This window comes from Leptinotarsa decemlineata, unplaced genomic scaffold, assembly GCF_025532065.1.
Source record: "Leptinotarsa decemlineata unplaced genomic scaffold, Ldec_3_MD MMD2_tig00026340_RagTag_RagTag, whole genome shotgun sequence".
Classification (NCBI taxonomy): Eukaryota; Metazoa; Arthropoda; class Insecta; order Coleoptera; family Chrysomelidae; genus Leptinotarsa; species Leptinotarsa decemlineata.
This window is the reverse complement of record NW_027412694.1, coordinates 11,274,207-11,300,734: the sequence shown is the minus strand read 5'-3', so window position 1 is coordinate 11,300,734 and position 26,528 is coordinate 11,274,207. Positions and strand designations below refer to the sequence as shown.

Sequence of the window (26,528 nt, the reverse complement as noted above, 5' to 3'; positions counted from 1 at the left end):
GGGGTGGTTCCATTTTAAATGGGTCACACTGTATATATATATATGTACCTATAAATATATATATATATATATATATATATATACCTATAAATATATATATATATATATATATATATATATATATATATATATATATATATATATATATATATATATATATATACCTATATATATATATATATATATATATATATATATATATATATATATATATATATATATATATATATATATATATATGTATGCAATTCGTTATTTTTACCTTTTTTAGTCTCACCTGAATATTAAACTCGTCTAAAATTTTTCATTAGGTATTGAAACTGTAATTTTCACATAAGCTATATTCAGTAGTCATTTCAAAAAATGTTGTAGTTCTTTTCCGGGTTTTGGAGATAGTAACCAAGGAAGACCACGGCAAAACCCGGAAACCAACCAAATCATTGACGCCAGCCGTGAATGCCTACATTCCTATTTTTCAGAAAATATTTCGCATCTTTTATCTGATTAAAATATTCTCAAATTCCTATTCTTGCTGTCTGTCGTAATAATGTCCAGTTCAGGAGATACGCAAATCCCAGAAATCCAGCCGAACCCTTCGTTGCTTCCGAATATCTTTACCAAGTCACCGTTAGGCTGAAAAACTTGTATTCTTGCATTTCCAGCATCCCCAACCAAAATGAATCCCATACAATCAACAGTCACAACTTCCGCAGATCGAAACTGGCCATTGCCTCTTCCCAAACCACCGATTGCCTGTAAGAGTTGGCCGTCCATATTGAAAAATTTGATTTTGTGGTTGCCAGTATCTGATACGATAATATTCCGTTTGTATACCGCAACACTGGTTGGCATTTGTAAATTACCTTTGCCAATTATTTTCAAAAAGTGCCCTGTTTTCGAATCTACAACCACCAAATGGTTGTTTCCTGTATCGCAGATGATGAGCTCCCCGCTCGGTAATGTGGCTACACCATCCGGACTTCTTAATTTGAGCTGATCGAAGGTTCTCAAATACTCCCCATTAGAGGAAAATACGTGAATACAATTCTTCCACTTATCGCTCACGAAAATTTCTCTAGGCTCCAAGGAGAAGGCTATATTAGTTGGACAAATCATTTCAGGGTTGTTTATCCTACCAACGAGTTTGAACTTCGACCTATCAAGAATGAGGATATTTTTGCTATCTGTGGCAGCCACGTATATCTTCGTGCTGTCCCAGGGAGCGATACCGACTGCACCTGGCCGTGGGCATTTAGTCCATAACAACTTTGGCTGGAAAGATCGGGTTTTATAATGTTTGATCATAGAGTTTACGCTTTCATAGGGGTTCACTACACTATCTATTTTTGTTGAATTATTTTCTCCGATATCGTTGTAGATTCCCTCTTGGTCTTGATCGATTTTCATATTTTCTGAGTCGAATACTATTCTTGCTTCACCGTAGTGATATATTTCTTCGAACAGTTTAGCCGTCTCTCTGTGCAGATTCATGTAGGTGCTGATCTGAAAACAATATTAATATTTCTGGTTATTTTTGTGATTTTAATTCATATAGACAAGTGCGGTTTCATTTTCATTGTTCATGAATATACAGGGTGTCAAATATAGGTTCCTTTCTATACAGGGTGTTCCATATAAAACTCCGCGGGCAAATATCTAAAAAATGAAAACAGATAATTTTGGTGTCAAAGGGTCCTCTTATTTACGTAGAGAACCAGCAATAGGTGTCTTCCGTTAGGGCGTCGCGATACCGACGCCAATTTTTTAAATGGTAACCCAGTATTTTCAATTGGTTTTTGAATTTTGCATAAAATTCTAAATTCAGCCATATAGCACACTTGCTGTAGTTTTCCTTGACTACTGATAAAAAAAGGCAATTTCATTGCGTATTATAAAGAGGGCCATGAATAAGTCAAAATAAATGCAATAATGTATTTATCGATCTGTCAGAAGACCTGTGGGATTTGACGAAAGTGTATTCAGTGTATGCAGAAAAGTTGGATATGATATGTATTTATGGCGAAGCAAGAAGGAATTCAAAATAAGCAGTGGGAATATACGCTAATCGGTATCCTGACAGAAAATTACCGCCAGACAAATCATTCGCTGGCTTAGCCAAATCTTTGGCACGAAATGGATGTTTTAATGAACGGAAGCGAAAAAAACCAAAAACGGCTACTAATGAGAATCACAGTGTTGCAGTGCTAGGTCAAATGTTATTGGAACCACATAGTTCCAGCAGACAAGTAGCAATGAATTGTGACATTTCGAAATCGTCAATACAACGTATTTAAAAAAAAAAATTCCATCCATACAAAATAAATTTGGTTCAATGACTACATCCAGGTAATAAACTTCATGTTTAATTTTTAATAACTGAAATATATTTTCATATTCAGGAGATGCTGATAGAAGATTGAACTTCATTGCATGGTTGTCCACCTGTATTCATGATGATGATGATCAGTTCCTGAAAAAAATATTATGGAGTGATGAAAGCCGTTTCCATAACAACGGTATAATAAACAAACATAATTGTCACTATTGGTCTGACGTGAACCCTCATTGGGTGCAAGAAACGAGATTTCAGTCTGTGTCATTGATGGTTATTTGATAGGACTTTTTCGAAGAAATTCTCAATGGGGAGAGGTACTTGATTTTTCTGCATGTGTTGGAGAATTTACCAATATAAACTCGACTGAATATGTGGTTTCAACAAGATGGGGCACTTCCACATAATAATAGAATGGTTACCCAATATTTGGATGATACTTTTAATGAGAAATGGATTGGAAATGAGGTTTCAATACCATGGCCAGCTCGAAGTCCAGATATTACTCCACTAGATTTTTTGTGGGGATATATCAAATACTTAGTTTATATGCGACGTCCACTAAATGTAGAGGATTTAAAAAATAGTATCACAAATGTTTGTGCTTTCATAACGCGAGATACGCTTTTAGCTGTCACGAATCGTGAATTACTAAGAAGATGCAATATGTGTATTCTACGTGGAGGGAGGCAGTTCGAACACTCACTAAAATGATTCTTGTTATAACTAATTGATTTCATTATCATCATGTTAGTCGAGTTATGGTCAAAGTAACATCTTTTTTGGTAATTTGAAACATTTATTTCAATTTGTACAGAAATACGCAACTATATAAAATTGAACAGACAATGAAATCATAACTGAGGGATTCATTTTATTGAACTCGTATTATTGCATTCAATTTGACTTATTCATGGCCCTCTTTATAATACGCAATGAAATTGCCTTTTTTCATCAGTATTCAAGGAAAACTACAAGTGTGATATATGGCTGAATTCAGAATTTAATGCAGAATTCAAAATTCAATTGAAAATACTGGATAACCATTTAAAAAAATTGGCGTCGGTGTCGCGACGCCCTAACGGATGACACCTAGTGCTGGTTCTCTACGCGAATAAGAGGACCCTTTGATACCAAAATTATCTGTTTTCACGAAATATGGATATTCTTTTTCATTTTTTAGATATTTGCCCGCGGAGTTTTATATGGGACACCCTGTATAAAAAGGAACCTATATTTGACTACTAATCAGATTGCTTCGGGAGTTGAGTGCTGGAAAAATGGAGGTGTCGTTTCCTTCAAAATACCTATTATCTTTTAAAATATATTTATCGAGCAAATTGTTGTATACCTTTATCAACATAACAACTTTTGTATACGTAGTCATAGTTGTCTCCGTGGTGAGGTTAGTTGCTATGACCGCGTCCTGTTGAAAATAATATAATTTTTTAAACGGTTTTATTTAGCTTGCCCTGTTTGTTTGGGTCACATTTCGTAATTGAAGTTTGACCCCCTTCCTGTTGAGAGATTAATCTGATATTTGGTATATACATTTAGTTTCAATAAATTCTATATCATTGTAAACCCAAGATCGCCGCAACTACACAATGGCGGATTGAATAATTTTTCACAACTACCTAAATATGAGAATCAAATGACAAGGTTTGACCAGTAGAATAGTAGTAAACTTGAAAAAGATGCAAATTCAAATTGGTTGCAGCTACAAAATGTCGAATTACATATTACCTTGTAATTGAATGAGCTAAACAGAATAAGAAGAATTAAATAACAAAATTAGAAACTTGAAAATAAAATAAATAAAAAATGATATGTTATAGGTACGGTTTTATTGAAAAAAAGTAGTATTTACATATCTACTCAGGTGACACTACGCCCAAAGATTTTATTATTTTTTTTTGTTTGATCAATACCGTAGATTGCTGAGGAGAGTAGTGTGATGACTGCTACTTAGGAACTTCTGATTTTTTTTAATACATTATCTACATCATTATCTTTTTTTCAATAAAACCGTTTAACATAAAAACATTTTTTTACTGATTTTATTCATATTTTCTTCAAGTCTTACTAATGCTATATCATCAGAATCAATTCAACATTTCTATTGAATAAATATTTAGATTTTGTCTTTAATGATAAATCAACATTTAATTTTCCATCAATGTCATTTTTTTGGGATAGAATATGGTTTGCTGGTTATATCTTTTAAGGGTATTAGTTTTAAACTCTGTCCATCTAATAAACAAAGTAACTCAAATAATGATAGATGCGTTATCAAAGCATGATCACCACGCACATTTACATCTATTGGGTGAATTAAACAAGCCTCCTTACGCTGGCCAATCAGATTTGATTGCAATCGGCTGGCGGAATTCATTCAGGTCGGAGTGGTGAATTACGGATTAGCGCCTGTGGTGTGTACATATACGGTATTTCTGATACGGCTGAAGAAACTGCTAATTTGTGTACCTACACTCCACCTCAATAATGTTCCTATACCCAGCCGCATATTATTAAAAAGAAAATTCGATCACTCCTTAGTGCGATTCTGTACAAGCAGTCTTGACTGGGAGATCACGTGCACTATGCATGATAATATTTTGGAGCACTCTTTTACTTATATGGAGAGGTTATAGAAATGCAGCTAATTATGGTAATTGTAATTGTTTTTGAAGACCAATGTATAACAATATTTACCTGCGTTCACCGTAACATACAAGTAGGTGTTTTTTATTCCAGTGCAAATAGACATACCATTCGTTTATTCAGTGAAGCATTTGTTATTGAACAAGTATAATGTCACTTTGGTTTATATTTCACTGAAGGAGTTTGAAAAACATTTATGAGATATGTTAGGAAAATAACAGGAATTTTAATATTTCAAGAGATAGAAGAGTCCAATTGTCATTTAATTCATTAAATCAGTATTCATGCATCTGAAGTATGATGAAATTCTCAAATATATGTATTGTTTATTTTGTCTGTGGCAGCCGCCGAGCTTATAGACGTGTTTTTAAGGACAAAAGCACTACAAACATTCCTTAAGGCGCTTCCATTTAGAAAAACTTTCTCAGAAAGTGTATTCCACATAGACGCAGTTCTCCAACTGAAAGAGTTCTTATATAATGAAGTTCGAAGTATAATGAGTTGAACCTCAAAACGATGAGCAGCGACAGTCCGTCGCCTATTTCTGATATGTACCGCTCTTGATGGAATCAAATGTGCCAAGTTACTTGAACACCTCCCGTGAAAGTATCTATAAAAGAGAGACAAATCTCCAATCAGGTGGATGGCTCTGGATGGAATCCATCAGCTTCAGGGTATGCTTAGAGGCGGAGCTTCATACAAGAGAACAATACTCGAAAGAGGGTCTGATCTGAGCTTTATAAAGCATAACAAATTACTGAGGTGTGTACAGTTTTCTGGTTCGGAAAAATGTTCCAAGCTTTTGAGAAGCAGCCTTTGCAATTCCAGTGACATGAATTTGTCAAGACATATTGGTGTCCATGGCAATCCCCAACTAACTCATTGAAGTAGAAAGCGGAATTGTCTGTCCTGACATTATTATATTCGGTTCCGAGACATTTATCTTTTTGGAGGAAACCGATGTCTGGGTTTTTGTGGCATTGAATTGAACCTGACTGGTTTCACCACAATGCGAAATCACATCTAGATCCTTATTAAGATATGCAACTTCCTGCTGCCGGTGAAAATGTGCATCTGCAGCCGATGTCTTGGAATCCAACTGGAATGACGAGACAAGTGTGCTGTCGTCAGCAAAGCAAAATATATAGAATTCTTGTTTTTTTTTTCCAATAAGTCGTTGATATCCCTGGGAAACACCAACGTTGATGGTAAAATTATTCGGAAGATATCCATCCACAGCCACTTGCAGAGAATGTTCTTTCAGGAAGCCATACACAAAAATGATCCTACAAGCCATAGCATCGAAGTTTGGCCAGCAAATCGTCATGCCACACACGGTCAAAGGCCATAGAAATATCAAGCGCAACAGTTCTTGATTCTTCATGTATCTCGATTGCTTTATTCCAAATATGGGTGACATACGATAGAAGGTCGCCTGTTGATCTTTGTTTCCGAAAGCCACATTGATGATCGCTCGAGATGTAAAAGTCTTAAGGATTGTAGGAGATGACGAGTAACCCTGGATCGGTTGAATGAGAACAGTCACAGCTAAGCATTCTTGGAGTCCACATGTGTTGTTTATTAATGTTCGTTATGGGATTGGAATGAATATTGTATTCGAAGACTTTGTCTTTATGTTATCTGACAGGATATGGTGGTTAAAGGCTTTCTTCATGATTTTTGATATCACTGAGCTCAGCTATTTTCGTTAGTTGAAACATGAGCAAAGAATTTTCATCAAATTTTGCGTACAAAATCAAATAAAGAGTAAAAAAAATGTACGAAAGATTAACAAAGGGCTATGGTGAATATGCTATGAGTAAAACTAAAGTTTATTGGTGGTACGAGCATTTCCAAGACGGCCGTGAAGACGTTGAAGTTGGCATCCTGGACGCCCCAGCACATTAACAACCGATGAATACGTCGAAAAAGTAAATGAAACGATCGTCTGTAGTGCCCTTTAGATAAGTGTACATATTCTTTTAAATATTCATTCATATTGTAATGAATCTGAAGCCGGCTCTGACCGGTGTCCCAGTCAGCCAACGCATGACGCATACCGCGAAAACTCCGGATGGGTCCCGAAATCCGCAGAGGGATCCGGAACGTTCGTTGACGATATAAAAACGTCGCTCTTCGTCCCGAAGAGTAGTCTGTACCAAGAAAGCGAATCGAGCGGTTAACAAACGGTGAAGATAAATTAAGCGTTAGTTACTGAGTGGTGTAAATAAATTAGTTGTGATAGTGAAGTATTGTTAAAATAAATTTGTTTAAGACAGTTAATTCTTTAATTTGTTACAATATAAATACACTCTGTACATTAATCGTTCTTACTTATAACTAGGTCAACCATGTTTTGCTAATATTGCAAATATATTTATGTATGATTTGTAAACTATATCGTCATTCGACGAGTGGCGAATTGATAATCTGAATTAGAACAGGTCAATAGACTAAAGTGAACACTCCATCAGTCTATAATTTCAACCATTCCATTATGAAAGAACCTTTACATTACAGTTAGGTTAGGTTAGAGAAGTCGCTAATGATGTTGACATATCGACTGGCTCATGCCATGAAATTTTTTTGAATGTTTTGTGTATAAAACGCGTGGCATCAACATTTATTTCGAACTTTTTGAATATTGAACAAAAACAGCGGCGAATGGAAGTTGCTCGAGAGTCACTTAATGGAATCAGTGACGATGCAGAATTACTGAAACGTGTTATAACAGGTAATGAAACATGGGTTTACGGATATGACTTCGAAACTGAGGCTCAATCGTCCCAGTGGAGGTATTCTGGCTCATCAGGACCGAAAAAGTCTCGTTGACTGAGGTCAGACGTCAAGGTTATGCTTAATATGTTCTCAATTTCAATGGCATAGTACATCATGAATTCTTGCCACGCGACCAAGCAGGTAATGAGGAGTACTACCTACAAGTTTAACGCCGTTTGCGTGAGGTAGTTTAAAAAACGCCCCGATTTGTGGTAACACAATTCATGCTTTTGCATCACGATAATGTACCTGCTCACACTCGATTGCTTGTTCATGAATGTTTGCTCAAAAACAATACTGTATAACGATGTTTCAGCCTCCATATTCGCCAGACATGGATCTCTGTGACTTTTTCCTATTTTCATAAATGAAGATAACCTCAAAACGACGTCGTTTCTCAAGCATACATTACATTGAAAGCGCATCGTTGAGAGAGGTAAGAGCTGTCCCAAAGTTCGAATTTGAGAAGTGTTTCGAGAATAGGAAGAAGTGTAGCCACAAGTGAATAATATCTAATGTTGACTTTAGGTCGATGATTGCCACTATCTTACACTGATGAGTGGCTAATGAGCCCGAAACCGGTCTGCAAGTGTGCCCGTTCCAAATTTGAAGGTCGACTCTTTCAGTTGTAATGCCAATTGCATATGCAGGAAATTTTCTGTGAAGATTCCTGTACATACGCCTGTCAGACATAATCCAACGCCCTTCGTGGTATTAGCCAGGGAGTAGTTGTTTTCTGATAGGCGTCAGTCCATTTAACCTACTGTGTAGGTATATTCGAGACTGGCTTGAACGTTTAAAGTTCATTTCTTTAGATTTTTTTAACGTAACTTCTTTGCATGATCTACACATCTTTGTATAAGTAAAGTTAATTTTTTCAAATTGACTGCTTTCTTACTTTCTTTAGAAGATTCCCTCATTTTTGTATAAGGATGGAGAAGTAGAAAGCCAAAACCTTTCTTTCCCAAAAATTATTCTGACCTAAACATATACTTCTTTCATTTTTAACGTTATATCTTGTGTTACAATTTATGAGATACCTTGTTCTTGTGGTAAACGATAAATTGGTGAAAGTTAAAATCACAAAAAGTGTGTGAGAATGATTATCGAGATTGCATCAGAAATAGAAAATTAACGGGATCAAAATTGTCAGAAAACATTTCGAAATCAGACGGTGAACATCGAGTTGTATGGAACAAGACGATAATGATTGCCAATGAGCTCCACTCTTAAAGAAGTAAACTCAAAGAATTAACGTATATTCTTATATCTGGAGAAAAGTGCTCCTTAGAAATGAAACAGCTACTCAAAAATAGAAGAACACCTTGTGTTTCTAAAGCCTTTGACCTTATGTGGCATGAGGGTTTGCTGGTCAAACTTCGATGCTATAGCTTATCGGATCATTTTTGTGTGTGCATGGCTCTTCAGCTTCCTGAAAGTACGTTCCCTGCAAGTGGCCGTCGATGGATATATCTCGAATACTGTTACTATCAACGCTGGTGTTCCCCAGGGATCCATATTGTCTCCAACCCTCTTTTTATTGCATATTAACGACTTATTGAAAAAAAACCAAGAATCCAATATATTACTTTGCTGACGACAGCACACTTCATGTCTCGTCATTCCATTTGGATTTCAGGACATCAGCAGCGGATGCACATCTTCACCGGCATCAGGAAATTGCATATCTTAACGAGGAACTAGAGGTGATTTCGAATTGGAGTGAAAGTAACCAGGTTCAATTCAATGCCACGAAAACCCAGGCATTAGTTTTCTCCAAAAAGATGAATGTCTCCAAACAGGATATAATAATGTCAGGATAAACAATTCCGCTTTCCGCTTCGATAAGTATGTTGGGGGTTAAAATGCAGACCAATATGTCTTGGCACAATCATGTCGCTGGAATTGCACGTGCTGCTTCTCAAAAGCTTGTAACACTGGTCCGAATCAGAAAACTGTACACACTTCAGCAACTTTTGATTCTTTATAAAGTTCGGATCAGACCTTCGTTGGAGTATTGTTCACATGTATGGAGCATACAAAGCATACCCTGAAGCTGCTGGATTCCATCAAGAAAAGAGCCATTCACCTGATTAGAGACACGAACTTCTTGATAGTCCGGAACATCGAAGAATGATTGGAAATGACCTCTCTTTTATAGATACTTTCATGGGAAGTGTTTAAGTGACTTGACAGATTTGATCCCACCAAGAGCGGTTCTATGCAACCCAAAAAGCAAGCAGGGTTATTTTCATTCAAACAAGTTGTCACAAAAAGTGTGAAAAAACCAGAGTTATGTATCTTTTATGGGACACCGTCTATATGACAGTAGTTATTAGTTATTCGAGGAGTTACTTCTGAATACTGTCTGTGAAGCATACCTTGCTTTATCTGAATTTGTCATCATTTAAAGAGTTGTAACACGAAACTGCTTCACTTAGAACAAAATATCCAGGTTTCCTAAATAGATAACTAAAAACTGAAACTGCAAACCCTTTGTATTTTACAATCTTCCAAATTGTGAATAATAAGGTTGAGTTACTAAACCCAATGCCTTGAAAATATTGAATTTACTTATGGGGTACCTATATTCAATTAAAATCAAATATTTAGAAGTTGCTGAAAAACTAATTTCCACCACGACATCGATGGTGCCCCACTTGAATAACTCGACAAAAATATTCTTACTAAATACAACTAAAATTTTGAAGAATTTTCCAAAGCTGTGATTAGGAATCGATGTCAGCTGTTTGTTCTTAAATGCTGCAATTTATTCTTGGTGGCAGCAAATATATATTAGCAAAAGCAATTTGATTTCATAACAGTTATGTTAGTGTTTTGGAATTGTAGTAAATATACCATACTATAAAATAGTTGGGAAATTATCATTGACGTGACAATATGGCAATGAAGATAAAATTGTGTCTGAAAGCATTTTAATAAAATAATTTCATTAAAGCTACAGAAAACAGTTATGAAATAAGCTTGAAATAGTTTTGTAACTATCATAAAATGTCGCGGAAAAGTGTTATAAAACTGCTACAAAACAATTCACTTTTATAGGAAAATAAGTTTTATAAGTTAGTTGTAAAACGTTTCTGTGATAATTTCCTGACTATTTTATAATGGTTTTTAAATTTAATTTCATAAACATTTCTATGACAAATTTATAAAACACTTTTATTGCCTACAACTGTGTTCACTGATCATCTAATACAATCAATTAGCATTTTGGAAGTAATTATAAAATACTAATAAAATAAAACTGTTGCCATCACCATGGAATTATAAAACAACTTTGCTGGTTGGGGGTACATATCAGAAATAGGCAACGGACGGTGGCTACTCATCATTTTGAAGTTCTCAGTACACCTTGAACTTTATTGTTCAGGAACTCTTTCATTTGGAGAACTGCGGTTATGTGGAATGAACTTTCTGATAACGTTTTTCCAAATGAATTTAGTCTCCAGCGGTTCAAATCCAACACTCTTAAAGTGACTTAAGGATTTTCCTGTAGTGCTAGTGTTTTGTCGTTGAAAAAAATTACATCGAATGTTTCAGAAGTTAATCAACAACATTAACGATAAAAACGCTGTTTTGCTTCTCATGAAATGATTTTCGTTCAATAATTCCTTTATTTTAGGATTCATTACTTGCGAAATAACTATGGATACTTCATAATATATAAATAATCCTTTATACTTTCGAACCTCATCAAAAAATAAATTGAATATAAGTACTCACTTTATTGCTTCTGACGTAAGTTTCATTTATGTTCGATTGAATCTTGTTCTTCAGTGAATCCATTCGGGTTTTTATATTTTCATAGAGGACATCGCTTTGTGTTTTTATTGCTGATACATCGTTCAGTACGCTCTCTTCCATTTTTCTGATTTTACTGATTTTTTCTTCAACAATTTCTTTGATGGTTTCCTCCAGTTGATCGCAACGGCTTGCAAAATTATCCGCTTTGTGTTTCAGTCTCATTCCAGACTCTTCTATTTCTTTCACTAACACAGACAAATTTGTGTCTAATTCGGAAATATGTTGATTCCAGCAAACCGAACAAAATATCTGAAAAACATATATTTGAGATCGAGTTATTGTAAAAAAAATCATAAATGCAGTTGATCCTTCATAAGGAAAAAGTATTAGGTATCACGGGGAATCGATGCGATTTCAGATTATAGTGTTGAGGGTGACTCTTTGTTAGACTTAAAAAGTTTATTTTCAATTATTCACTCTGAACACCGTTTTATTTCAGGTCATTTTTTTGAAGTTACATGTAAGAAGATTTTTTATAATTGTTGAAAAAAAATTAAAAACATCAGTAACATATTTCGGAAAGACATGGTAGTCTACACCAAGGTGAGCCTGATCTCTATTCCTACTGCAGCATTGTATACAATTAACGCAAAATAATCCTCCAAAGGTAAGAAACCAAACTGTAAATTTTGTAATGATATCACCCATAAAAGTCAAGATTGTTTTGCTGCACAAAAACTGTCTTAAAAGAGAAACAGCGAAAGTTATGGAAAGAAAAGTTGTGGAATTGACCGTGGTGGTAGTGCGCCCGACTCACAATCGAAAGGCCGTGGGTTCGATTCCCGCTCTCGAGAGAATTTATCTGGTTGAAGCTGGGATGATTCTGCAACCGTGTTAGGAGTCACACGTTAAAAGGTAAGATCTCAACTTCTGAGAGTTGTCGTTCGTATGGAGGCGGCAGTTGATTAATGGAAAAACAGATTTTCTTCTGTTTGAGAACCAATCATGTAGGAAAAACTGCAAAGCTTTTGTTAGATGTTCATTGTACCCACCAACATAATTTCCTATACTGTGCTCTGATCTAGATTTGAAAAAGGTTAGGTTAGGTTAGGTCCAAAGTGAGTGGGTTTACTCGACCCTCCACCGCAACCCGCAAGGGTTTATTGAGGCTCACACCTATTGCTCTGCTGTGTTCTGCTGTTTCATCATTTTCCAAACAGAGGCGACACACACTGTCTTCCGACAGTACGAGTCTCTGCATTTGATGATTCAAATGACAGTGACCTGTAAGAAGGCCTGTTAGACATCGTAGTTCATCCTTACTGTAGTCCAACAACTGTTTGGTATCAAACTTCGAAGGTTCCAAAAGGGTTCAAACAGATGAAAATTCCAAACAAAAGTGTGAAAATGTGTTGACACTAGTTTTTCAGTAGATACACTTTTGCAAACTGTCATTGTCAAAGTGAAAAATAATCAAAACCAGGGCTTTGCTGGATTCCGGTTCACAAAATGTGCAAAATATTTGAATTTTGAACCACCAGGAAAGGAAAATATTATACAAGGTGTTTTTGGTGGTTATCAATCATCTCGTAATGCATATAATACTAGCTTTTGCACGCGGCTTTGCTCTCATTTATACCATTAAATAAGTGTCAGTATAATAGAAATGAATCAATATGAGAACTATATTTTAATGCTTGGCTAGGATTATAAATTTTTAAAATTTTGAAACCTACATACGATGAAGTTTCCAAAATTCAAAATATGCTTTATTGAATTTCAACAACAAATGTTAAAATATATTTCACTGTAACAAAAATAAATAATATTGAAAAATTGGACAATTTTATTAGACAATCAAAAAAGTTGATATTCAATCGAATATTCAATCTCACACAATGGATAATTTTTTTATTTTTTTAATGAAACCAACACTTATGTTTTGGGTATTTCATAGGATTTTCAAAAATATTTGAACAGATTATGGTTTTTCCAGTTTTATTCATTTGAATAATACATCTAGAACGAAACGAGGTTGATTGTCATCTTAAAAAACTTGATTCCATTGGTTTTACATATCCAGTAACATTTCAAAACTATTATTAAAGTCAATATGAACAGTAAAAATTAGTTGGGATGAAGAATTACCAAATGATATAATCGTTTTATTTTTAAAGTGGATGAAACAATAACATTTCCTAAATGTATACGAAATTCATAGATCGCTTAATAATTTGAATAATTTCATTCCGGAAAATGATTCTATTCATTTATTCTGCCATGCCAACAAAGCGGCACATGCTCTTGTGTATTTCTTAGAACAAAAACAAATGAGGACGTCGTTCTACAAATCATTCAGGCTCAATCTAGACAGGAACCAAAAATATGACATAGGCCCCAGACCTCTTGCCAACCGACTACCATCTTTAAAAGCACTTCGATAACGTTCTCACCGGTGGAACCTTCACTCATCAGGACCAGACAAAAACGGCCTCGTCGACTTCATCGAATTCCGAGCACTTAATTTGTATGATGACGGAATTAATTGACTTGTGTTACATCGGCAAAAATTCACTGATTTAACTGACGCTTATTTCGACTAAATTGAATAAGTATTCACTAAGATACTTATTACAGTTTAAAAGAAACTCATAAAAATGGACTTGTGAAACAACCTAATATTTTATGATTTATATCCAGCCGATATTGCGTAACAGAGATGAACGGCGAATGTATTGAACAAATAAAAATTGTGGGATGGTCCTCAATGGTTAAAACTGAGTCCTCATACAGAACCGATTTGTTCAACAGATAATACAAATATTGAATGGGGAAAAACGATCTCAACTCCCTACACTGTAGGTTAATGGAATGACATGACAAAAAAAATGCACGAGTCTTCACTGAAGTTATTCCTGAATATGCTGTTGGCGATACAACTGCCGCAATAGATTTTCAATTATTGGAACAAACTTGCAGACCGGTTTCGGGCTGTTTGGCCACTCGTCAGTGTAAGGTCGTGTCTATCATCAACATATAAAGTCGATGCTTTTCGATAATTGAAAATGGAATTCCTTCAGAGTATCATTCCTCGAACTAGGGTGAAGCGAACAACAAACAACAGGTTTGTCATCGCCCCATCTGCCTGTGAACGATGTAACCAACCGCATATCCAAAATTTTTCCATATAGTCAATGGACATACTTGAAGACTGGCAATAAATCAAATCATCTAAAGCAACAATTCGTTTAGGCCCTACACTGTAGGTTAATGGACTGACACCTATTGAAAAGCAACTACTCCTCTGGCTAATACCACGAAGGACGTTGGATTCTATCCGATCAAGTATGTCCGCTGTACGTAATCGGTCTATATTTTTTTGTTAACGGCGTTGGCCAGGCCCTCACTGTCAACAGCAATCACTATAGATCTGGCCTGACCTGACCTGACCTGACTTGGATGATCTGGATACCAATGACATGTGGTTTCAACAGAACGGCGCTACGTGACATACAGCTCATGGCACATTGGATATTCTGCACGAGCCGTTTGAGGGCATGGTGATCTCACGTGGAGGTGATGTGAACTGGCTACCGAGATCGTGCGATTCGACCCCGTTAGAGTTTTTCTTGTGAGGTTTTCTCAAGTCTCAGGTGTATGCAAATGAGCTACAAACCACAGCGGTTCTCAAAGCCAACATAACCCATGGAAAATTGAACGTTTGAACGGTGTTATATTCCACACATAACGGCATCAATAGGTCTTTCAAAATGTTGATGATATCTCGCACACACTTTGATTTATTTTTTGAAGATAGGAAGCGTTTAATGAAAGACCCTATACATCTGGGAGCGGAGTCGAATATCAATCGGTGTCTAATATCGATCACCCTAATTTTACGCAACCTTACTAACCTATAAAATGGTACATAATGTGCTACTATTTTCTTAAGGTAGATGCAAATTACCAACATCAACAACGGGTAGTTTCATTGTAACGCCGAGTGTGTAGTGTACCTATGTCCATAAATAATTTTTATGCAGTTTTTGGTTTTATTTTCGGTTCATTGGATAAGGTATGTATTTGTGAATTTTTGAAAATCCTAAGCTACTTTAGCACTAATAGTTGCATGGTACCCCAAGGTATTCTATGTAGTATTTACGAAAATTTTACTTCTTTGAGGCTAGGAGATATTTATGTCAAAGCAATGGCGTCCTCGCGGCGGGTAATATCGGTCAGTATGATCGATATTACCCGCCTTTGACCGATTTTAATCTCATTGAATTTTATTCTTTGCAGATGTCTAATAAAAAATATTCTCGTAGTCAAGACAAATGGCTCTGCATGGTCAGAGGAAGACATGAAGCGGGCTATCAAGGCGGTTAATCAACAGACACACTCCATCAGAAAGGCAGCAAAATTGAATGGCGTGCCATATGTTACGTTGTGCGACAGATTATGAAACAGATATCCTAGTAAGAAAATAAAATTAGGAAGGAAGCCGGTTTTAAATGTCGACCAGGAAACAGAACTGGCCAATCACATTTTAAAATTGTCAAACGTACTATGGATTAACACCAACTAAAATCAAAGAACTTGCTTTCGAATATACCTTTGCAAAAAACTTACGATATAATTTTAATCTTGAAAAGAAAAGCTGCGGTAAAGATTGGCTGCGTGGATTTTTATCTCGAAATCCACGAATTTCTTCAAGATGACCCGTAGCTACGAGTCTCAACCGGGTAATGGCATTTAATCGAAAGGATGTGAACCTATTTTACAAATATTTAGAACTGGTCTTTGAAAAATATAAATTTTCTGCAAGACGCATTTATAACGTAGATGAGACTGGAATTAGTGGAATGCAGAAAAGGGCTGAAAACAGGTAGGTGTGATTACCAGTGGCGAAACTACTGTTGTGTGCTGCATGAGTGCCGCAGGTGACATCGTGCCTCCCATGTTTATTTTTAAACGCGAGCGTTTGAATAATGCTTTGGAAAAAATGGACCCATAGATGCAATCTACCGCTGCTCAAAATCAGGCTGGATCACTGAAGCCTTGGAATGGTTACACCATTTCGCTAAATGTGTAAATGCTTCTACGGAAGAGCTTATGTTAGTTGTTTTAGATAACCATACCACACATTCCTCCTAGCAGTCCTATAAATTCTGTCGTTGAAACAAGATCGTTCTTGTTTCTTAACTTCCACACACTTCTCACCGGCTTCAGCCCCTGGACGTCACGTTTTTCAGCTCATTGAAGACAGTATATAGCAAAGAATGCGATCTTCATATAGAATCCTATCATTATAACACAATTGGGGTGACTGACGTTGCAGAGCTCTTTGCTAAAGCGTACAATCGTATTACTTCCAAAGAAAAAGGCTTGAGCGGATTTAAAAATACAAGTATCTTTCCGTGAAATAGAAACGTATTTGGGAAAGATGAGTTTACTGAAATACCAGAAGAACCAAATTTCTATATTCAGGCAGAAGCCGAACTGGAGAAGTTTTCCGAACAAATAACTTATTTTGATCCGATGCCCGGAACAAACAGAGATCCAGACGATATGCGTCAGGTTACACCGCCAGTCATAGAAAAAGAGGCGTCAATGAAGGACATATCCCAGTAATAGTCAGCAATAACAGAAGTATTCGACGATAACGCCATCGATGATGAAGACAAGACCGTTCAATTAAACTGCACATCTTTCGAAGGCTTTCATCCGACAACCCAACTAACAGAAAAATCTCGCTCTGAGAGAAGGAAACAAAAATCTCAAATACTAACGTCCACTCCGCTGGAGGAATCTTTGAAGGAGAAGAAAGAAAAGTGGGACAAGAAGAAAGTTAAAAACAACAACAACAAAACAACAACATGAGGAGCTTATGAAAAAGAACGACTTATGTGCAACATGTGTGAAAACTGGGGCACCAGATGAACTGTGGTGGCGTTGTAGATCATGTGGCAACTGGCTCCATGCTGCCTGTTCTGCGGTGTCTCAGCCAGAGGACCTGGATTCGAGTGAAGCATGCGTATAGACATTGATTGATTTCATTAGTTCGGACTTCCATTGTCTAATATGATCTAAATTGATTTGAAATCCTTGAAAGAATCTGTGAGAAATTGAAAAGATTAGCTGAAAAATAACAATTAGGTATACAGGGTGTAACTGAATAAGTGTAAGACATTTGAAGAGGTGATTCCTCATCGAAAAAAAGATAGGATCTATCATATAAAGAAACTTCATGGGAGCCCCTTAAGACGGGTACATAAAATTTGTATAACAATTTTTTTCACAAACACTGAAAAAGTTACAATATTGAAATTAACCTGACGTGTTTCACTAGTTCGGACTTCCATTGTCTACTATATAAAATGATTTGAAATCCCTGAAACAAGTAAAAGAGAATAATTAAAAAAAGAATAGTTGAAAATAACAATTATATTAAGCAACAATAAACCTGAAATGAAATGATAGTGAAATAACCTACAAGTAAAAATACAATAATTGAATAAATAAAAATTAAAGGAATGAAAAAAGAAAATAATAAAAATAAAAAAGTGTAGAGATTCCAAGTCACGTTAGTTCACGACGTTTCGATTGTTGGTATCTACAATCGTCTTCGGGTGATGACCCGAAGACGATTGTAGATACCAACAATCGAAACGTCGTGAACTAACGTGACTTGGAATCTCTACACTTTTTTATTTTTATTATTTTCTTTTTTCATTCCTTTAATTTTTATTTATTCAATTATTGTATTTTTACTTGTAGGTTATTTCACTATCATTTCATTTCAGGTTTATTGTTGCTTAATATAATTGTTATTTTCAACTATTCTTTTTTTTTAATTATTCTCTTTTACTTGTTTCAGGGATTTCAAATCATTTTATATAGTAGACAATGGAAGTCCGAACTAGTGAAACTCATCACGAAACATTGTCAATCACCTTTAACCTGACGTTTTGTACTACCAAAAAGACACTCAGCCAGTAATTTATTTGGTTCACCCCATGGTTGTAAGGGGTGGAAAATGCACCCCTAAAATTTATTTCCAATGTAACTTTTTGTCTTATAATTTGTTTACCATTTAAAAATTCATTCCAAACAAAAAATGTCTGTTGTATTTTTTGCCCAAAATAAACCAGTTCGCAACAAATAATTATTTTACGATCAACTACAGAGATACATCGTCATAAATGCAAACTGGATTTATTGTTATTTTGTAGTTAGTACCTGCATTAAACAATCAAAGGATAATAAACAAAACTGATTTATAATTAACAAAACACACAACATGTAGAAATCATAGTAAATGTTCAATCTGTCTACCTTCAGACATTACGCATGCGTCTAGACGTCGGCTCATTGAGCCACGTATTCGCTCAAATATTCCTGGAGTCTCTCTGATTACCCTGCACGCATCGATGATGCGGTTTCTTAAATCCTCTACATCGCTAACAGGAGTACGATAAACCAAATGCTGTGAATGGCTCCAAATAGAGAAATCGAGAGGATTGAGATCCAGGGATCGAGCGGGCCAGTTCTGTGGTCCTCCTCGACCTATCCACTGATTTGCATATGTTTCAGTTAAATACTAACGTGCTACGTGACTAAAATGGGCGGGAGCCCCATCATGCATAAAACACATATCCCTTCTGACGCCCAAAGGAACTTCCTCCAGCAGTACTGGATGCACTTCTCTTAAAAATTGAATGTATGCCTCACCATTTATTCGAGGAGGTAGAAAATGAGGCCCAATCAAATCATCCCCAATAACTCCGAGCCACACGTTAAGAGAAAACTGTTCTTGATGGTTAGTTTCGACAATAACGTGAGATTTTTTATCAGCCCATATGTGGTAATTATGAAAATTAATAATCTTGTCCCGAGAAAAACTACATTCGTCTATGAATTCTATCGTCTTCAGAAAGTCACAATTTCTTCTAATCATTTCCAGCATCCAATTGCAAAATTCAAGACGGTTCGGAAAGTCTCGCGGTAACAGTGCCTGTACTCGTTGCAGATGGTAAGGGTATAAGAGTTGTTCCTTTAAAATTCGAAATACCGTCATATGATCAACATTTAGCTGGAAAGCAATCTCTCTAGTTCTGGTAGTAGGTTGTTCTTCAATCAAATTAAGTACTGCTTCCTCAAGCTGTGGTGTTCGTACTTCTCGATGGCGACCACAAACCTGCGTTCTTTTGTCGATGTGAAGGATGATGCCGTTGAAGATACATTTCAGCATATCTTCTAGAAACTTCTAACCCATTCCCTGCGACAGACCGTAAACGTAATGCATATCAGCCATTTCCTCATTTTTTGTGTATGCCATTTTAATAACAAGTGAATTATTAAAGTAACAAATTAAGAACAGAACAACAACACACAATTAGTATTAATTCAATTTCGAAAATTCACAAACTGACAGCGTCATACCAATTTAATTATCCCTATCGCTTATAACGACCTACTAGATAGATTAGTTTCGTATTTTCGCATTTATGACGATGTATCTCTGTACCTGTTTGTAAAATAATTTTTTGCTGCGAACTGGTTTATTTTGGGAAAAAAACCAAGAGACATTTTTTGTTTAGAATGAAACAGGCTATCGAAAATAAATTTTAAATGGTAAACAAATAAGACAAAAAGTTACATTGGAAATAAATTTTAGTGGTTGCGTTTTCCACCCCTTATAACCATGGGGTAAACCAAATAAATTTATGGCTGAGTGTCTTTTTGGTAGTACAAAACGTCAGGTTAATTTCAATATTGTAACTTTTTCAGTACTTCTGAAAAAAATTGTTATACAAATTTTATGTACCCCCTTTAAGGGGCTGTATCTTAACAAGGGATGCTCCAATGAAATTTCTCTATATGAAAGATCCTATCTTTTTTTAGATGAGGAATTACCTCCCTAAATGTTTTACACTTATTCAGTTACACCCTGTATACCTAATTGTTATTTTTCAGCTAATCTTTTTTTAATTTTTTACAGATTCTTTCAAGGATTTCAAATCAATTTATATCATATTAGACAACGGAAGTCCGAACTAATGAAATCGATCAATGTCTATACGCATGCTTCACTCGAATCCAGGTCTTCTGGCTGAGACACCGCAGAACAGGCAGCATGGAGCCAATTGCCACATGATCTACAACGCCACCACAGTTCATCTGGTGCCCCAGTTTCCAAACATATTGCACTTATCTGTATCTTAACAAGGAATGCTCCAATGAAGTGTCTTTATATGATAGATCCTATCTTTTTTTCGATGAGGAATAACCTCCTTAAATGTTTTACACTTATTTAGTTACACCCTGCATTAAATCAACTGGAATTACAATGAAATAAAATACAAGCAACAACCAAAAAAAATAAAAAAAATGATATATCAACACGAGATGAAAATAAAAAAAAATATAATTTTAGTTTGTTTGTTTTGTTATTTTTCAGCTCATCTTTTTAATTTTTTATAGATTCTTTCAGGGATTTCAAATAAATTTATATAATATTAGACAATGAAAGTCCGAACTAATGAAATTCATCATGAAACATTGTCAATCACCTTCAAACGACATTGATCGATATTACCCTCCTGTATGATCAATATCAATCGACTATAGGTGGATAATATCGATCAGTTAGAGTTTTCGTTTTTATTTTTTTACATTTTCTTCTGACTAAGATATAAGGATTTGTTTTTATTATTAGGTTCTTAAGATAATGAAGTTTACGTTTAATACAAAAAATAACAGTGTTTTGTGAAAATTATTGCTTTTACCGTACATTATCTCTTAAGTGATCGATATTCGACCTCCTTCCCCTATAACTACATATAATACTTTTATTCTTACTTTCATGCAATGCTGACAAACATGTTCTTCCTTTTCCGAAACTATTTGACATTTGGAACATCGAAAATCGAAAGCTGTCGGAGATTTTGGAGAGTCGTCATTTTGCAATAACTTCAGCAGCGAATCTATGTAGAAATTTTTCGGTAGAGCGTCCAATGACTTAAAACCATTCTCTAATGTTGTTTCATGTTGACATAGAGGACACCGAACGAATTTTATGTTCGGAGAAAGGCCGACTGTCGAGTTTGAATTGACTTTCAAGTTTTTCACGGTTAGGTGATTTTGCAAGCACACCAGACAAAAGGTGTGCTGGCATGGAAGCATCCGAGGGTCTCTCAGCTTTTCTAGGCATATCCCGCACTGTACTAATTCTTCTAGAGCTCCTATGGAATTTGACCTTGAAGAAAAATATTTTAAATTAATATCTATTATAAACTGATCCATTATTTAATGATTGGCATTGAGCACTTTCACAAATGAACAAGTCGCAAGTTGACAGAGGTAGAAATCGATGAAAACTTTGGGTATAGTAGGGTTGTGATCTTCGAGAAGTAGTTCCTCTGACTTTGACAAACCATAAATTTTAGCGAGAACAAAAAAGTGTTCCTCCAAATAGTTAAGTTGTATGTTGATATTTTATATTATTATAATAGGTCCAAGTGCTCCAAAATTGGCAATTTCGAATTTTGTTCTGAAAATTCTGATAAAAAAATATCCAAATTGATCTGAAATACATTTTTCTATGAGTTCAAAGGAACGTTTCTACTAAGAAATTATTTGGTTGTTAAACGTATAGTAAACCTTGACAAATGACACATTGAGATTTATGAATTTTTAAATACAGGGTATATACAAAAAAATATTTCATGAAAAAGTTGTAGAGATTAACTGACTATTATAAGAAAACAAGTATAACTGAGGCACCAGTCAATCTAATAATAACAGTGATGATCTTCAAACATGACTCAACCTCTGACGGAAGCACCAAACTCTAACGAAGGTTCGCAATAGATGAAGACTTCAATCTAACGGAACTCTATTATAATCTTCATGCAGTCATTGTTCATTGTGGTTCTGGCGTTGAATCTGGTCATTATTATGCATTGGTCAAAGACGAAATGGACTGGTTTAAGTTTGACGATAGTTGTGTCGCCAAGTGTTCTGGCAATGTCTTGAATCAATTGGAGCCTCTCGAGACACCTTACATTTTGTTTTATGATGTGGTGCTGCAGGTTTTTCCGGGTTTTCCTGTAGCTGAAAAACCAAATGCGCCACTGAAATGAATAAAATCGTCCCGGAGCGCCAATTAATTTTTGTTGTTTCATAATTTCATGATTTGTATTACGTTCTTCTTTACTAGAAATGAAAGTTATGTTTTAATAATTATTACTGATATACAGGGTGTCCAATAAATGTATGAGAGACCAAACTTAAGTTTTTTTTCAATAGAATACTCCCATATATTTTCACTTGATTGACTTTCTTGGGGAGAGTGCTTCTCAAAAATATAGATTTGTTTGGATGTATATCGGGTTATTAAGAAGTTATAGTGAAATTTATGCCAAAAATGGGTTCATTCAATACCAAATATCTCCTACTCGATCGAATGGAATGAGGAAATTTGTCAATCAAATATCCTTGAGGATACTGTATTTCCATTTCGTCTCCATAAGTATACCAAGCGGTGCTTTTCCTATACAGGGATACACAAAACTCGGGATCACTTTTTCCTCAGATTTTTCCATATAGAATATCCTGTACGAAGGGTCATCCTTGAATAGTCCACACTATGAGCTTTCTATCTGAAAGGTATCTAATTCTTGAGGAAATTAAGTGGTGTAACTATAGGGTGGGAGGACTGGCAAAATGCCATGGGTTCCTGGCCCGAGAGACTGCGAGTTCAGAAGTTATTCAATTCAGCAAAAAATATAAATTTTATATAAGTTTTTGAAATGAATTAAAGTTAGACACAGTCACATTCCATATTCAAATTCAAATAAATAATTTAGGTTTAAACGCATTCATAAGAGAAGGATCAAATATGTATAGTCGAAATGCTCCTTTTCACCAGGAAAACAAGTTTAGCGGGCTTAAAACCTCCCGAATTCTTCAAAAGCAAACTAAACTTCTCTGAAGAGGTGAAATACCTTGGTACTATCCTCTACACGAAGCTAACATCTAACTCTCACCTACAGACTAGAGCAAAAAGAGCATAATATGTGGCTTTTGAGCCATGTCGGAGGACACTGGGACGCGCACGGGGTCTTTCACTCCGTGTGGTCACCTGGATCTACACTGCAATAATAAGACCTATGTTAACGTACTGAGCAATTGCACGGGGACGGAAAGTTCTACATGCAACGGCCACAAAAATTATATCAAATACAGCGACTGGCTTGTTTAAACATTACAGGAGCCATGAGAACAACACCAACCGCAGCAATGGAATCAATTACGGGTCTGACTCCTCTGGACCTATACGTTAAGGAGGTTGCGTTAATGGCCATATAACGATTGTGCACGGTTGGTGTAAACCTCGAAGTAGGAATGGATCAATTGAGGCTGAGCCTATGGCGAGAAGCGCTCACTGCGCCCAGGTTTACGTTCAATACAAATAAAACAGAACACAGAGTCAGATGCTACAAATGCAATACGCATATATACAGACGGCTCAAAAACCAAAGAGAGCTCAGGATGTGGAGTTTACTCCAGATCACTAAGCCTAAAGATTAAGTGGGGAATGGGAAAAAATACCAGCGTGGTCCAAACAGAACTGGCTGGTATCTCAATCGCCACAAAATAAATAACCAGGAAAGGAATTTTTGGCAAAACATAACAACTTGCACTGACAGCGGACAAGTCCTATTAGCCTTGAACAGACAACGTGTTACCTCAGGGCTAGTACTAGAGTGCCACCAAGATTTAGCCAAAGCCTCGATAGATAATAACATTATCCTGAGGTGGCTTAAAGGGCACGACAGGAGTAAAGGTAATCGCATTGCCGACTCTTTAGCCAAGGCTTGACTAAGAATTTTAGGACCCAGTGGCACCTACGGTCTGGTGACTTCGACAATTGCGGAACTAGCCAAATGTTATACCCATGCTCAATCCCTAAAAAAATGGATGGAATCAAAGGATGCAATCTTGCCAGGATCACCTTGGGCGACCCTGGGAAGCTGGTGCCTAAGAAATATCTGGCGATGACCAGGAAAAATCTACGTTTAACAATAAGATTTCTGACTGGTCACTGTCAACTAAGGAAACACCTCCATAATATGAGGTTAGTGGACACACCTCTATGCAGGATATGTGAACAGGAAGATAAAAGTGTCAGGCATGTCCATGTTCAGAGTTATCGTCAATGAGAGAGTGCCGATATAAAGGAGATGTCTCCAAGTGACGTGTCCACCTTCCTGGAAAGGACAGGATGGACGATGACCTAGGAGGACAACTCCTCGGGAGGATGTACAATGGGTCACATGTAGCCTAAGTGCCGTGGGCTTACACTCACCCTTCCTACTCTACAGATAGTCGAAATGCTCTGAATAGTTATTTTCAAGCAAATATCTCAATCATTCTATTGACCTATATAAAATAGTCAAATAGAAAATGTATCAATTCTACATAATATGTTCGAGCTGAGCTCCACCTGATTCCACACAAAGTTGGGTATGGTTTCTTATAAACTACAATGGTTGCAACAATTAGAAAGATGAATTCGGAACCATATTCTGAAGTCTCCCAATATCGCCTTTGTTTCATTTTTCCACCCATATGCATAACGGATATTTTGCTTGTTAACTAAATTCTAGGACACCCTGTTTGTTTATCGGGAATTTCGATCAAATCGATTATTACTGACTGAAGAGAAACATAAGAGAAACATGATCTTGTTCATTCGTGGAGACTCATTATCAAATTCTGACCGTTGTTTGGTAAAGGTATATTTATATATCACTTCACCCAGATGATATCATTATTTTTCTTACCTCGTTAACTTATTCGGAGGAGTCTTGATATGTAAATTCTGGATTCTTCCAGCCTTTTTATCGACACCAACAGGTTTTTTAGCAAATTTTTTGTGTTCGCTCATAGTTACGAATATAACTCTCCGCTGTCGCTTACTTTGATGAATGTGTACCTATCTATTTATCTTTTACCTGTCTGATAAATCCTTTTGTTTCAATAAAGAATTGATTGCTTATCATTCACTATCTTGAACCGCTTCTTGGTATTTTATAAATGTTTTGCAACTGATAATTTGCTACAAACAAAAAACCTAATACAGCGACATACTCTTTTCTTGTTCAAAATAATATACCCCAGGTATACTTATGAATGAAAAAATAAAAAAAAATTATAACGAATTAGTTATGTTCCTAAAATCATTCAATCTCATTATTTAATTTATTCATTTTATTTATTTATTTATTTTCGTAGAAACACAAATGGGACGAACCCAAAAACAATATTCACATATACGCTGTCTGTTCAAAAAATTAGTTGATTTTTAATTTTTCTCAAAAAATATTTATATATTCATCAATTTCTACTTTCTCCTCTTCAAAGTAGTCCCCGTTAGATATAATACAGTTCTGTCAGCGTTTTAGCCAATCCTTGAAGAAGTTCTGATATGCACTTTTTGGTATGTCCTTGAGCTTTTTCAGCGATTCGGTTTTTATCTCCTCAATCATATACCTAACATGTCGTTCTTTTTTTGGTCTTGGCTCTCCTGGGCTCTTCCATTGGGGCGATTGGGTTTTGGTTTCGATGTCATAACCATATTTTATTTTAAGCAAATCTGGATCGCAGTTGATGTGAAAGCAAAAGTTCTTGTTTCTTCTGCAAGAAAAGGAAAATACAACCCCACGTACCTGAAATGGGTCAGTTACCGGAGTGTCATCTTTAAGGTTTTGTCAGGCCATTTACTTTCACCGGAATGGATTACTTTATGCCGGTTTCCGTAACAGTTGGCAGGAAACATGAAAAACGCTATGTAGTACTATTTACCTGTATGAGCTTATGAGCGATTCATCTAGAAATGGCAAATTCGCTAAATACATACTCCGCTATCATGGCGATCAGAAGATTTATAAGTCGACGTGGATGTCTGAGAGAACGGTACGAA

General features: G+C 35.8%; 1 protein-coding gene across 1 annotated transcript; it reads right to left on the bottom strand.

The window, feature by feature from the left end:
• Positions 1-300: 300 nt before the first annotated feature.
• LOC111508494 (uncharacterized) lies at positions 301-25,558 on the bottom strand. The gene is made up of 4 exons (XM_023164013.2): positions 25,390-25,558; positions 21,401-21,797; positions 11,519-11,848; positions 301-1,503 (listed from the first exon to the last, which is right to left on the bottom strand). Exons 1-4 carry the CDS (start codon positions 25,491-25,493, stop codon positions 505-507), a joined length of 1,830 nt encoding a protein of 609 aa, XP_023019781.2. The 5' UTR covers positions 25,494-25,558; the 3' UTR covers positions 301-504.
• Positions 25,559-26,528: the final 970 nt, after the last annotated feature.

Coding starts and splice junctions, on each gene's coding strand:
- LOC111508494 (XM_023164013.2), bottom strand. CDS start 25,493: ATGAGCGAACACAAAAAATTTGCTAAAAAACCTGTTGGTGTCGATAAA. Junction 21,798..25,389: donor CCTCCGAATAAGTTAACGAG/GTAAGAAAAATA, acceptor TTTTTCTTCAAG/GTCAAATTCCATAGGAGCTC. Junction 1,504..11,518: donor CTTACGTCAGAAGCAATAAA/GTGAGTACTTAT, acceptor TATTGTTTTCAG/ATCAGCACCTACATGAATCT.